This window comes from Hemitrygon akajei, chromosome 5 (assembly GCF_048418815.1).
Source record: "Hemitrygon akajei chromosome 5, sHemAka1.3, whole genome shotgun sequence".
In the NCBI taxonomy this organism is placed as follows: domain Eukaryota; kingdom Metazoa; phylum Chordata; class Chondrichthyes; order Myliobatiformes; family Dasyatidae; genus Hemitrygon; species Hemitrygon akajei.
The window spans coordinates 33,542,014-33,556,723 of NC_133128.1; the positions used below are offsets into that span (position 1 = coordinate 33,542,014).

A 14,710-nucleotide genomic window follows, 5' to 3' on the forward strand; every position below is an offset into this window, starting at 1 on the left:
CCACCTCTGAGCCCTTGAGGAGCACTAGCTCATGGACCTCCAGTTTCCTCTTCTTGAGTCAATAATCAGCTTTTTGGTTTTGCTGATGTTAAGTGAAATGTTGCTGCTGTGGTGATGGTGATTGTGGCAGAGATGTTGCTGTGGTGATGGAGATTGTGGAGGAGATGTTGCTGCTGTGGTGATGGTGATTGTGGAGGAGATGTTGCTGTGGTGATGGTGATTGTGGAGGAGATGTTGCTGTGGTGATGGTGATTGTGGAGGAGATGTTGCTGCTGTGGTGATGGTGATTGTGGAGGAGATGTTGCTGTGATGATGGTGATTGTGGAGGAGATGTTGTTGCTGTGGTGATGGTGATTGTGGAAGAGATGTTGCTGTGATGATGGTGATTGTGGAGGAGATGTTGCTGCTGTGGTGATGGTGATTGTGGAGGAGATGTTGCTGTGGTGATGGTGATTGTGGAGGAGATGTTGCTGTGATGATGGAGATTGTGGAGGAGATGTTGCTGCTGTGGTGATGGTGATTGTGGAAGAGATGTTGCTGTGATGATGGTGATTGTGGGGGAGATGTTGTTGCTGTGGTGATGGTGATTGTGGAGAAGATGTTGTTGCTGTGGTGATGGTGATTGTGGAGGAGATGTTGTTGTGGTGATGGTGATTGTGGAGGAGATGTTGCTGCTGTGGTGATGGTGATTGTGGAAGAGATGTTGCTGTGGTGATGGGGATTGTGGAGGAGATGTTGTTGCTGTGGTGATGGTGATTGTGGAGGAGATGTTGCTGTGGTGATGGTGATTGTGGAGGAGATGTTGCTGTGGTGATGGTGATTGTGGAGGAGATGTTGTTGCTGTGGTGATGGTGATTGTGGAGGAGATGTTGTTGCTGTGGTGATGGTGATTGTGGAGGAGATGTTGTTGCTGTGGTGATGGTGATTGTGGAGGAGATGTTGCTGTGATGATGGTGATTGTGGAGGAGATGTTGCTGCTGTGGTAATGGTGATTGTGGAGGAGATGTTGTTGCTGTGGTGATGGTGATTGTGGAGGAGATGTTGCTGTGATGATGGTGATTGTGGAGGAGATGTTGCTGCTGTGGTAATGGTGATTGTGGAGGAGTTGTTGTTGCTGTGGTGATGGTGATTGTGGAGGAGATGTTGCTGTGGTGATGGTGATTGTGGAGGAGTTGTTGTTGCTGTGGTGATGGTGATTGTGGAGGAGATGTTGTTGCTGTGGTGATGGTGATTGTGGAGGAGATGTTGCTGTGGTGATGGTGATTGTGGAGGAGATGTTGCTGCTGTGGTGATGGTGATTGTGGAGGAGATGTTGTTGCTGTGGTGATGGTAATTGTGGAGGAGATGTTGCTGCTGTGGTGATGGTGATTGTGGAGAAAATGTTGTTGCTGTGGTGATGGAGATTGTGGAGGAGATGTTGCTGTGGTGATGGTGATTGTGGAGGAAATGTTGTTGCTGTGGTGATGGAGATTGTGGAGGAGATGTTGCTGCCAATGCAAACTGTGATCTGCAAGTGAGGAATTTGAGGTAGGCAAATTGAACATATCACATTGATTGTTATGGACCTTCAACAACTTGCAGACCATGCAAATGACTTGGATTAGGGCTCCAGTGTAGTATAGCTAAATTTGCTGTTTGCATGAATATAGACGGAAAGCAAGGTGTGAGGACACAAGGGATCTACAATGGATATAAGAGTGAATGAATGGAAAAGACACAGCAGATAGAGTATGTGTAGAGATTTGTGAAATTATCAATATTGTAGGGAAGAACAGAAAAGCAGTATATTGTTTCAATGCAAAATAAAAACTACAGAGCTGTTTCAGAGAATCTGGGTGTCCTCATACCTGAAACACAAAGTTAACATGATGACATCAATGACAAGGCAATCAGAATGTTGAACTTTAGTTCAAGAGGGATGGAGTTCAGGAGTAAAGAATGTCTTATTTTGAATGTGAGATACATCCTAGGATGCACTGGGACATATCATTACTGATGTACCCTGGAGTCATTGGGTGCTTTGGGTCTTTCAACATCAAATAATTATATAAATCTATTGGAAACATTTCTGGAAAAGATTTACTAAACAAAATAATTTTTTTTTTCATGAGGAATGATTGACCCAGGTTGGGTCTATACCCATTGCACTTTATAAAAGGAGAGATGGTCCTATTGAAATATATAAAATTCTGAGGGGCCTCACATGATAGAGGCTGAGAGGATCGTTACGCTCTTGGGGGAATCTAGAAGAAATGAACAGAGCTTCAAAATAAGATGGCTGCCCACTTTAAGATGGAGATGAGGAAGAAAAGTTCAAGGATCTTTGAAATTCTTTAGCCTGGAGAGCTGTGGAGGCTGAGGCATTGAATATGTTGAAGACCATGAGGGATTTTATAGATGAGGCATAAGGGAAGAGGCAGAACTATGGAAATGGTGCTAAAAAGTGATCTGTCCTAATCTTATTGAATGCTTAAGAGCAATTCCCATTTCTTATGTTTTATAAGTATGTACACACATCAGCTAATAATCTGTCTTTTACTCCAGTGTAGTGGCTGTAAGGTACTGGCACTAGTAATACTGGGAGGCAGAGGAGACTTTCATCAATGCATTTGTTTTAAAGAGGTTCATATTCTCATCTTCCTATAGTGCATATTTAGACATATCACAGCCAAACTCTGCTGTGCTCTGTGAATTATTGTCCCAAATGAGCTTTAACCTTGTTGCAAGGTTGCAAGCAGAAGGCTTGCAATTGAAGTGCAGGATAAGGTTTCCTCCAGCCTTGCGATTTCACTTGAATGATGGTATGATTCATTCTTCTCTTTTAGGGCTCACAACCTGCAAAGAACTCTTGACCCTTGTGTGGCTGCCTTGATGTTAATAATATTTGATGGAAGATTAAAATCATATACATTCAATTGTATATGAAGTGTCAATGTGTTACAGTGACAAAACATCAAGTAGGTTTCAAGGAGGCTTTATTTTAATAAAAATAGGTAGTGCGCATATAATGTACAAAAGTATTGAATTATACACAATCTATTTAAATAGAAATGGACCTTACTTAAATAAAGAAAATTACTCATTCTACATTATTTAGGTCAAACTTATAACATTTGTGATCCATCTTTTTTTTTAAATATCAGAATGTTTCAGTTAAGGATTCATGAATAGAATGTGGAATGTTCATATTCTGAAAAGTTTTACCTTAAACTCATTTCTTCCTACAGGACACCACTCAAACACAATGTAAAGACCCCAAAGCTTTGGTTTCCATAAGCGAGGTAGCAAAAGAATTGACATGGAAGCTACAATTCGCACAAAAGGATTCTTTTTAAAGTCCTGGAGTGTGTGCAGAATAGAGGGGATGTCAGGGGTAGGTATTTTGCACAGAGTGGCAAATGCATAGAATGCACTGCTGGGTTGGGGGAGGAGAGGGAAAGTGGGTGAGGTGGTAGAGGTAGATACATTAGGAAGATCTAAGAGACAGACAGGCACGTGGATGAATAAAAAATGGAAGGGAGCATTAGGTTGATCTTGGAGTAAGTTAAAAGACCAGCACATTATGGGGTGAAGGGCCTGTATTCTGCTGTGCTTTTCTGTGACTTATATTTATGGAGGAGAGGAGTTATATGTATATACAGACTAGCTGAATAGATTCACCACTCCATCACCCAACCTCTCCTCCTACTACTTAAATTTATTTCAAGTATGCTATAAAGTGCACCGATATAAAGACAGAAAATGCTGGACAGACTCAGCGATCCAGTTCTCTTCCCTTGCCAATGCAAGGCCATAGATCTGAAAATTTAATTCTGTTTTTCCCTCCATGGATCCTGCCTGACCTGCTGAGCATCTCCAACATTTTCTGTTGTCATTTTAAAGCTCCACCTCTTGCAGTTTCTTGCTTTAAACTTGCTATTAAATCAAATGGATTGTGTTTAAACATTTCATGCATAACTTGTTCCTATTAAAGATAATTTCTAATTAAAAATAGCATAGTTCATTTGGCTGTGTTAAATGAATTATGAATATGATACAGTGCAAATATTAAGCACATAATAATGATATTTATTATTCAGATGCATAAATCAAATGCCATGGATGCAGCTTAATAAAAATCAGAGCAGCTTTAAACTCTAGGAGTGGAATAAAAACATTATATACAGAATTTTGTGACATTTAATTATTTGATTTGGAATACAAACTGTAAAATTGTATCCAGACTATTTTAGTCACTGTTGATGGAAGAATCTTGCTTTCAATGGCACCAATGAAATGCATCTTTGAATAGTTTTAAAGCCAGGAAGGGTCTGACTTCACTTTAAGATTCATCTCAGTCTAAGTCTAAGTCAAAAGTTACATGTTTTAACTTGGATAATTCAGCTAAATGTAGCTAAAATTGGTCTCGGCCGATTAGACTCTGGAGGGGAAAATTGGCTCGGTTTTCATTTCTGCTCCCTTCCCACCTGAGTAAATTCGCAGCTCTCATTTTACATCACTGCTTAACCGTTCAGAATTCTTCTTCAGTTTACTCATTTATTAACAATTAGGATTATTCAAAACTGCAAGAAATTTTACACATCTATACATAGAACATCGTTGTATTTAAATATCAATCAGATTATTTCCTTTCTTTTTAAGCTTCCATTTATCACAAAGTTGCTAGAATTACAATAGAGAAATACTGTAAATAAATGCTAAATTTAGAAATTAATAAAATGATGCACCAACATAATAATATTTAAATTTACAAAGGTGGTTTCTGTTACTGCTGTAACAATGATTATGTGAGCAACTGAACATTACTCCTTCCTTGGCTTTTCTGTTACTGATAGGAGGAGCGATCGATAGAAGATTGAAAAATCTGTTCGGAGACAAAGGATTCATTTACCAGCAATGCGATGCAGTTTAATCACTTCTAAGCTGAGCTAACAGAAGTTCCACACTCTGTACTTGGACAATGTTCTAACCTAAGTATTATAACAGTGCTTTTTAGAATTGATCAGATAAAAACTATAAATGAATTCTACAAATGCCTCAAATTCAAAACATTATCATCCCTTTTTAAGTCCTTCTGTAGGCTTATCCTTTCTTGTGCCTGTAATCTTAAAAGTGGTAAAACACTACTCAGTGGTTTTTGCTTTCATTTACTATGACTATTATCTTCCATCCCTCACCTCAACTATTCAGTAATCCAGGGTATATGCACTTGAATTAACTGACTGAGTTGATTTAACTTGACATGTCTTAAAAATCCCAGAAGACAATTTTTAAAAAAAAGCAGAGACAAAAATTGCACTTATATTTTGTTTAAATTTAGAAAAACATTTCTGAGGTTCCTCTGAGGGGAAAGCAAAATTGTAGACCCTACAAAATTAGCAGTTAACCTAGAAACAATTCCCAAGACTTTCCCATACTCTCATGTTCAAAATGGTTTTTTACTTCACCTTTGAATCTCTAAACTCAAAATTCCCATGAACTTCTTCTGGACAACTCAAAACATAAATAGTTGGAAGGAATCGAACTTGCTTATCTCATCAGCTTTTCCATCAATTCCTTTCCCTTTATTATTCACAAGCAGTTCCCAATGTATTTTCTTCTACTGAAAAGGTGCACATTACGATCACTTTCTAAATTTTTACTTCCTGAAATTTTTACTGGGTTTATGGCCCACACGTGGTCTCAATTACAAGTGAAAACATCTTCTGCTCAATCAAATCCTTTCATAATCTGTACACCCCCAGTGGGTCAACCTTGCATTTTTCCTTTCAGTCTGACCAAATAAGTTTAGGCAAATTATTTTGTTTCATTCTAGTAAACACTTTCTTTTGTTCCAGTATTTCTTTACTCTTTTTACTAAATGCTTACGGCATTCCAAGTTGAACAAGCCTGGATTTGATCTGCTGATATAATATTTCTAGTTCTCTATCTTGTTAGAAAACACCTTTTTTGGGGGAATTTGTTAATTTTATTCATCTGAGGCAATATTTTCTATTTTTGTTGATGAACTGCTGCCCAGTTCTTCTGCTGTGGGCAAGTATGTAGATGTAGGAATTACAGATGCCAATATTGTCTACTTGATGTAATCATACCCTGATATTCAATTCCATTGAGATCACTATCAGGACAAAAGTATTGTGGGCATTGTATCCTATAGAGACAGTTTGATGTTTACGAACAAAATTGATCCTTCATTTCTTATGGAGAATATCAGCAAGATTATATTAACCATATATTTGAATAAAGTATTAAATCCAGAATCATTACCTATTTTTTTTCGCCTTCTGAATGACTAGCTCATAGGATTTCTTTGTTTATTATCCATGGCTCTACAGGAGAAAACAAAAATAGGGATAAATGTCATTTAAAAGCAACACCAAGATAGCTATGTCACTGCTCAGCTGTGCTGGTTGTTCATGAAAAGAGATCCAACTAAATCTAAATTTGTTCCATGTTAGAGGTATCTGGGCCCATTCAATTGTAACCACTCATAAGATTTTTCATTTGAACAATTCAATTATCTTTAAAAGTCCATGAAGAACCACTTTGTCAATTACCTGGATACAAAATAAGTGATAATAAACCCCGTGATACACAGAAAATCTGATTTCAGATGTGGTCCTCAAGGTCCATAGTTTCATTCCAGTAGATTGTATTAAGCGATGCTGCATTAATTTTAAAATAAGTTTCATGTGTATTTTATTTGAGGTTTATTCAATAAGTCGCATCGGTTCTGGTCAAAAGTGATGTGCAACAAGCTTGGTTCTAGTTGGTGGCATCTGGGGATTAGCAACCGTAGTTACCATTATGACAAATACACTGCTAAATATGTCTGTCCTGTATGAGATTTTACGGACTTGAAGCATCTTATCAATTGATTAATGGACAGAAAACAGAGAATGAGGATGAAAAAACTGGTTGGGAGGTTGTGACTAGCATGACACTACAGTCATCTGTGACTGGCTGTTCTCAGTCAATATCAATGATTTAATTGAGTGTTAAAGGTTAGGGTTAGGGTCAGGGTCAGAGTTAGAGTTAAGGTTCAGCACCATTAGCATTAGTGCAATCAGAAACAGTTTAATATCATTGGCATACATTGTGAAATTTGTTAACTTTGCAGCAGCAGCACAATACAATCCATGATAAATGTAGGAAAAAACTGAATTACAGTAAGTATACAGATCTATTAAATAGTTGAATTAAATAAGTAGCGCAAAAAAACAGAAATAGAAAATAGTGAGGTAGTGTTCATGGGTTCAGTGTCCATTTAGAAATCATATGGCAGAGGGGAAGAAGCTGTTCCTGAATCACTGAGTATGTGTCTTCAGGCTTCTGTACCTCCTTCTTGACAATAACAATGAGAAGATGGCACTGCCTGGGTGGTGGGGATCCTTAATGACGGATGTGATCTTCCTGAAGCACCGCTCCTTGAAGATGTCTTGGATACTGTGGAGGCTGGTATCCATAATGGAACTGAGTAACTTTACAACTTTCTGCAACTTACTTTAATATCGTGCAGTTGCCCCCAGCCCCCAGCCCCACCATACCAGATGGTGATGCAGTCAGTCAGAATTCTCTCCACAGTGCAACATGAGTAAGTTTGCTGATGTTCCAAACTCAGGTATTGATGTGAACTGTGAGAAGGGTGCATGCAGGCTTCACTGGCATATGGGCAAGTCAGGAGAACTGGCGGGGATGTGGCAGGTGAAAAGTATAATGTGGGAAAGTGCGAAGTCAACACTGATGGAAGTTTTTTGAATGGTTAGATTTGAAGGGTGCTGCTGTACAGTGGGACATAGGCATACATGAACATGAGTCAGTGAAGGTCGACCTGCAGATTTAGCAAGTAATTAGAAAGGTAAGTGGTATGTTGGACTTAATTGTAAGAGTAAAGATTTCTGTCAGAATATATATAAGGCCCTGTGAGTCTTCATGTGAAATATCATTTACAAGTCTGGCCTGGCTTCTTAAGGAAGGATATACTTTTGATAGTGAGGGTGTGTGATAAAGATTCATCAATTCATTCCTGGAATGGAGGTGTTGTTGTTCTTTGAGGAGACATGAAACAGAATGGGCCTAACTGAGGTTAGACTGAGTTCAGGAAAATGAGAGCTGACTGCATCGAAACAAACTCTTACAGGATTGATAACATAGGTACAGTGATGTTTCCCTGGCATGTGTGTCTAGAACCAAAAGCCGCCGGCTCACAATAACCAGACAGTCGTTAAGAGCTGATTTGAGAAGGAATTTCTTCAGCCAGGGAGCTGAGATTTTCTGGAATTCTCTCGAGTGGTTTGTAGAAGCTTCGTTGCTGAGAATATTCAAGACAGTGTTTGAAACACAGTTGAATATTAAGGAATTAATGGATAGAAGGTTATTGCAGGACCATGGCATTGAGGTGGAGGATCAAATGTGACATTAATGAATGGCGATGCAGGTACAAATGTTCAAATGCTCTAATCCTGTGATTACTTCCAATGTCTATTAATATCGTTCTGTTCATTTGTCTCAGATTCCACAATGTGTTGGGGAAAATATTTTAGATATTGCAAAAAACTATACTCTCACTCAATGGCTTAGCTTGAATTTTAATATTACAGGTTTACACTTTTGATTCTGCCAGCATGAGGAATATGGTGATGTTAAAACTGGCACACCATGTAATGGATACAATGACTGTAAAACCTTTCAGCATAGCTCCATTTTACAACAATATCAGCTTTCAAAGTGATAGGGCCTGCTATAATGACGAAGTTATTGTGAACACAACACATAAAACTTACGCCTGATGTTGTCGCACAAACTCTGCGAACTGCTTATCCTTAGTGTACAGATCTATGATCCGAAGTCTGTCTTGAATTTCCTGAAATGTCAACAGTAAGCACACAGACAGTGGCTTGATTATTAAATTCATCTTACTCTCCAGCACACTGAGACAAATGAGGATTTTTGCATAAATTGAGTTAGCCTTATGCCTGTTTGCTTCAGCTGAACTGTGACTAGTAAAGAAAGCTTGAATTTATATGATGCTTTCCATTGCTTCAACTGTCTCGTTGTGATCTACCACAGGTTAGGTCGTTTTGAAAAGCAGGGTCACTGATGTAGTGTAAGAAACAACTAGCAAGCTCCTGTTGACAAAAACACAGAAAAGACTGAATAAAGTATTGAGTATACGAGTTGGAAGGTTATGGTGAGATGGAATAAGGCATTGGTGAGGCCGAATTTGGAGTATTGTGTGCAGTTTTGGTCACCAAAGTACAGGAAGGATATTAATAAGGTTTAAAGAGTGCAGAGAAAGTTTACGAGGATGTTGCCGGGACTTGAGAAACTGAGTTACAGAGAAAGGTTGAATAGGTTAGGACTTTATTCCCTGGAGCGTAGAAAAATGAGGGGTGATTTGATAGAGGTATATAAAATTATGATGGGTATCGATAGAGTGAATGCAAGCAGGCTTTTTCCACTGAGGCTAGGGGAGAAAAAAACCAGAGGACATGGGTTAAGGGCGAAGGGGCAAAAGTTTAAAGGGAACATTGGGGGGGGGCTTCTTCACGCAGAGAGTGGTGGGAGTGTGGAATGAGCTGCCAGTTGAAGTGCTAAATGCGGGCTCACTTTTAACATTTAAGAAAAACTTGGACAGGTACATGGATGAGAGGTGTATGGAGGAATATGGTCCAGGTGCAGGTCAGTGGGACTAGGCAGAAAAATGGTTCGGCACAGCCAAGAAGGGCCAAAAGGCCTGTTTCTGTGCCGTAATGTTCTATGGTTCTAATCTGTTCAGTGACACTGATTGATATTAAACTTTTGCCACGTCTCCAAGGATAGTTCACATATCTTTTTAAAAGATGACCTTTCACATTCACTTGAGTGTTCATAATATATCTTGGCTTACTGCCTCATCTGGAAGGCAGCAACATTGTATGTGCAACAGGGGGATGGTGGTCTAAATTTTTGTGCTGGAGTCTCTAGAGTAGGATTTGAACCTAAAACCTTCTGATTCAGAGATTAGAATGCTGCCAACTGAGTCAGCTGACACAAACAGTGGTTAAAATAATCACTTTATACATGATTTCAGGGGAAAGATATGCTTACCTGATAGCCAAATGGCTGCAATTGATTGTTGACAAAAAATATCAAATGGGCAGCCATCAAAATTCCAACTCCATTCCAGAAAATAAGAATTTATCAGATTTGTCAGGTAGCCTTTCGTTATGTCCAGTGAAAAGCATCGCTCTCACAAACCTTGCAAGCTAACAGCTGTAGAATTACAACTTCTATGCAGCTATAACTTTATTTTGCACCATAAATTAAGGTTACATCTAAGTGATATGTGGTTACAAAGAACAAAGCTTCCATTAACCTCATAATACTTCAGAGTCAAACATATTTCGATCCTAAGAGGCATATCTGTAAAGTGCCTGCAGCTCACTGGAAATTTGATTCTGCTGAAGCATTATTAACATCCATCAGTAAGGATATTTTTACACCAGATTTTCACCAGGTGCAATAGTTATTAAGGCAGTATTGAACCTTAACTTCACTGTTTAATCTAACGCAGCTCAAGGACAGTTCAGCCCCAAAACTATAAAACTTCTGATGCCTACCTCTTTGCTAAGTTCGGTGCACTCGTAGACGTGTCTGACCTCATCACTGCTGAAGTTGGCGGATACCTCTCCACTGCTTGACGTGTACCTGGATGAATGTGGGTAGCGTTTCTTGTAATGACTATAACCAGTTGTGGCATCACTCTCATACATAGGATTATACTTTGTCCCATTTTCCATTGATGCCATGCTATCGTTAACTCTAGGGAAGAGATGGCAAAACTTTAATATGTTAAACTGTGAAGGCAAACTACACACATCTTATTTTTCTGGATTCTTTGTGCAGTAACAATATAGGAGTTGTATTCACAGTCAAGGACAAAAGTTGAGCATGTTATTTAAAAATGATTTGTCACATACACTGGGATTTGTCAGGAAGCCATAAACCTCAACTATTATTGGGGAGAATTTAACACAGTGCTCTGGTGATAATTTTAGCATGTTAGATTGAAAATGAAGAGGTCTGAGCAGTTCCACCTTGGAGTTCTGGCCTGCTCAAGTCAGACCAATAGTAGGAGTCTATAAATAACAGAATCCTGCAGAAAATTCAGGCAAAATATTTCACCAAAGAATGCTCAGAGCATAGAACATGTTACCACAACCAACTGTTGAAGTGAATTGATGTTCATAAGGTAAAGTCAGATGAACATACAAAGGAAGAGGGAAGAAAAGAAATACCAATTAGATTCGAAGGTATAAAAGCTGGAAGAGGCTTGTGGGAGCACAGAGTAATTGAACTTTTTTTTATGTTGAAAGTTCCGTGTACTTTCAGTTGACTGGGATGAGCCAGGCTCTTGGATCATCTTGGATAAAAGATGGAAAGCACTCAAGGAACCAATCAGAGCGGATTTCCAGTGTTTCCAGATTGGGCTCATGGATGCTCTGAAGACAGCTCACCTATTATGGGAATAGTTTAGGGTTTAACCAAAGTGTGTTGGCAGAGTGGGGCTGGGTGCTCACCCAAGGCATCAAAAGCATGAGCCCACCGTCTCTATCATACTGCCTTAACATTGGTGTGAACATTCTGCTACTTACTTTTAATATATCGGTTTATCCTGACACTTACTCTCTGGAGTCCTCAGTTCCACTTTTGGCATATTGAGCCCGAAGAGTTCTGGCTACAAAGAAAATCACAGCAAAAGCTACCAAAAGGAAGCCAGCCGCTGAAGTGATGGCAATGCCCACAACAAGAGTCTCAGAGACATACTCTTCACAGTGCTCTCCTCTGTACCACCAGTTCTCGCCCACACGGCACCTGCCAGGTAAAAGAATATATTTTTATCATTAGGTTTTAAATCTGACAGCTTACTGCTCTGGCGCAGTCCACAGTTATTAAGGTCATCTGGCTCTTTAGTCCAAATTTAATGGCCTGATGTTAAGAAAGGAATGAAAGTAATAGGTATGGCAGATATTTTTGGTCAGGAGAATTTAGCTGCTTTATTGCTGGCCACATTTTAAAAAGCTCAGTTGCAGGGATAATTGTCTGCCTGATTCAAAAGCCTCAATATGTTGGCTGTGAAGGGAATCACAGACAATTAGTTAAAGTAGCTTTCAGAAGAGCATGATCACTAACAAGTGTAAAGCAAACATTTTCTCAGGGCAATGATAAGGGAAGCAAAATTCTTGGAAGAAATTAGAAGTTAATACAGACTATCCCATGGTTAAGAAAACCAGACATATGCACACCCTACAGAAGAACAATCCCCATCGTATTATTAAATTCAGCATTTTGTTTACACGCGTATGTTCATTCCTACTTGGAATTAATTGCCTCTCCATTTCCACTTACAGTAATTGTTCTTTCTTATTGAGTTTTGATGAGAATCAGGTTCATTATCACTGACACATGTCATGGAATTTGCTAATTTGCAGCAGTGGTGCAGAGCAATACATTAAAATAAATTACTACAAGTTACAATAAGAAATATAAAAGAAGTAAATTAGAGCAAGAAGAGCACAAGCAGTGAGGTAGTGTTCATGGTCTGTCCAGAAATCTGAGAGCTTGCCACTCACTACAATGCTGTGGAGATATGGTGACTGTATCTGACGGTTTTTGCGCATTACCTGACTTATGGAAAAAGTCAACCTATGGACATCTGTAAAAAGAGAAGCTGTTCATTACCCAGGAATGGTCTGAATAATTAAAATCATAAATCATTCGGGTGACTTTTGATGATGACAAGGATCCAATCATAGAATGATGAAAAGAGAACAGAAGGATGATGCAGTTTATTGGATTCATAGCTGCTGTTCTGTTGTTACGTCTGTTTGTTTCAATCTCATCTGCTGGTGTTGTGTATAGTGTGACCAATGAAGAAAAAGACAACAAGCCTGAGTGCGATTCTTATAATAACCATGAAATGGTAATGATGATTCTAGTGCTTCATCACATCATAAATATTGATACAGCTCTAAGCAACACACACAAATTCTCTGAGGAACTTAGTAGAATAGGCAGCATCTATGGAAGGAAATAAACAGTCAGCGTTTTGGGCCAAGACCCTTCATTAGGTCCTGAAGCAAAGGAAGAAAGCCATCCCACCTATCTGAGAAATGCCAAGATGATGCTTCTCCCACCTTGGAACACATGTAGTGGTTCACCAACAGAATATTCGGCAGGTCACTGGGCAGAAGGAAAGGCCTCTCTAATTCAAATAAATTGCAAAAAGGAAGACCTGTAACCAGAAGGAAACTATCCAATATTTATAATGGACTCAGAAGAAAACCATTTGTCTCATTGGGTCCATGCAGGAGAACCATCACATTCAGCCCAACTCACATCCTTGTTTCTCATCTTCTTCTCAGCCATAGCCGTCAGTTACTCCCAGATGCTTTTTGCCAGTAACTGATATGAAACGATAATTTAGAGCAGGCATGTGAGAGGAAATCGGAGCACTGGGACAAAGCCCACAAAATCACAGAAAGAACATGCCAACCCCATAGAGATAGCATCAGAGGTCAAGATCATATCTCAAACCTGTACTTCAGTGTAAAACTGAGACAGATAAAGCCCAGCTTTTTCACATTGCGCATCTCTGCTTCTTCCGACACCAAATAAAAATTGTAAGATATATACACTTTACTCCAAGCCGTATGTTTAAGTCAGGGCAAAAGCTATTACTGAAAATAACCACCGATAAAATTAATCCAGAAGGTTCTCAAATGAGTAATTAACTTAATGCAAAACTCTTCCATTCCATAGGTAAAGTGCTATTTATTCTCACAGAAGAAAATTACAATTAAAATATTTAAAAATACATAATTCTAGGGAAAAATTATTTACTGAACTATAAAGCTAGCTGGGAGACTACTGGATTGGGGTATAAATCTGCTACCCTTATTGGAGTCTGGCCTACGTGTGACCCCAGATTCATAGCAAGATGATCGACACTTAGCCGCTCTCTGGAATGTCAGGAACAATGAGGGATGGGTAACACATGCTGGCTTAGCCAGCAACTCCCCACAGCCGGCAAATGAATGAAAAAACATTTCTCCATAAAGGCAGCTATACATACCGGGAGTTTCATTGCATAGTCTGATCCCTAGTCTCTGAGGGTTGTGATTTGATATCTGCTCTTGTTCCACAGCCTTGATTTTTCAACAAGACTGAAAGATATAACTCCTTTTGACAAATTCTTGGTGTGTGAGATATAGGGCTTGTGGCTTTCATCCTTTTCCTGTGAAACTACAATACTCAGCACACTTCACCATAACTCATTCCAGGCAGCAAAGGATCCTTCACCTGCACTGGGGAGTCCCAGGTCTCACTGAAGAATTCTGTGCATGAGAGAGAGGCAGCTCAGAGAGTCAGAGCTCTCAGCCCTCTTCCATGGAAGCAAGCAGCACGAACCTGGACAACACGTGCTGTGATTAGGACTGCCGCCTCTCTCCTGTTAGGATGGCACACATGACCGGGGCTCAGTGAAATGCACACTAATACATTTTGTTTTACTTTGGCAAATGATTTAAATATGTTAGTTCACTATATTAGTGTTCTGCAGCAAGCAGTTGTGATAGCACGTGGCTTTACATTCACTGAGAGTGGGCCAAGGGATAGATTGGTGAAGGGGCGGAGTGGGACATTCAGTTTTGGAGGAAGCAGACAGTGG

General features: G+C 39.4%; 1 protein-coding gene across 3 annotated transcripts in view; it reads right to left on the reverse strand.

The window, feature by feature from the left end:
* Window positions 1–2,958: 2,958 nt before the first annotated feature.
* Window positions 2,959–14,710, reverse strand: part of impg2a (interphotoreceptor matrix proteoglycan 2a) — an 83,529-nt gene continuing 71,777 nt past the window's right edge. For all 3 annotated transcript variants that reach the window (XM_073045173.1, XM_073045171.1, XM_073045170.1), the window contains exons 17-21: window positions 11,668–11,856; window positions 10,602–10,803; window positions 8,784–8,863; window positions 6,268–6,329; window positions 2,959–4,864 (exon numbers count right to left, since the gene is read on the reverse strand). In XM_073045173.1, the coding sequence (XP_072901274.1) occupies window positions 6,293–6,329; window positions 8,784–8,863; window positions 10,602–10,803; window positions 11,668–11,856 (508 nt within the window). In that variant the 3' untranslated portion in view covers window positions 2,959–4,864; window positions 6,268–6,292. The remainder of the gene's footprint in view (window positions 4,865–6,267; window positions 6,330–8,783; window positions 8,864–10,601; window positions 10,804–11,667; window positions 11,857–14,710) is intronic.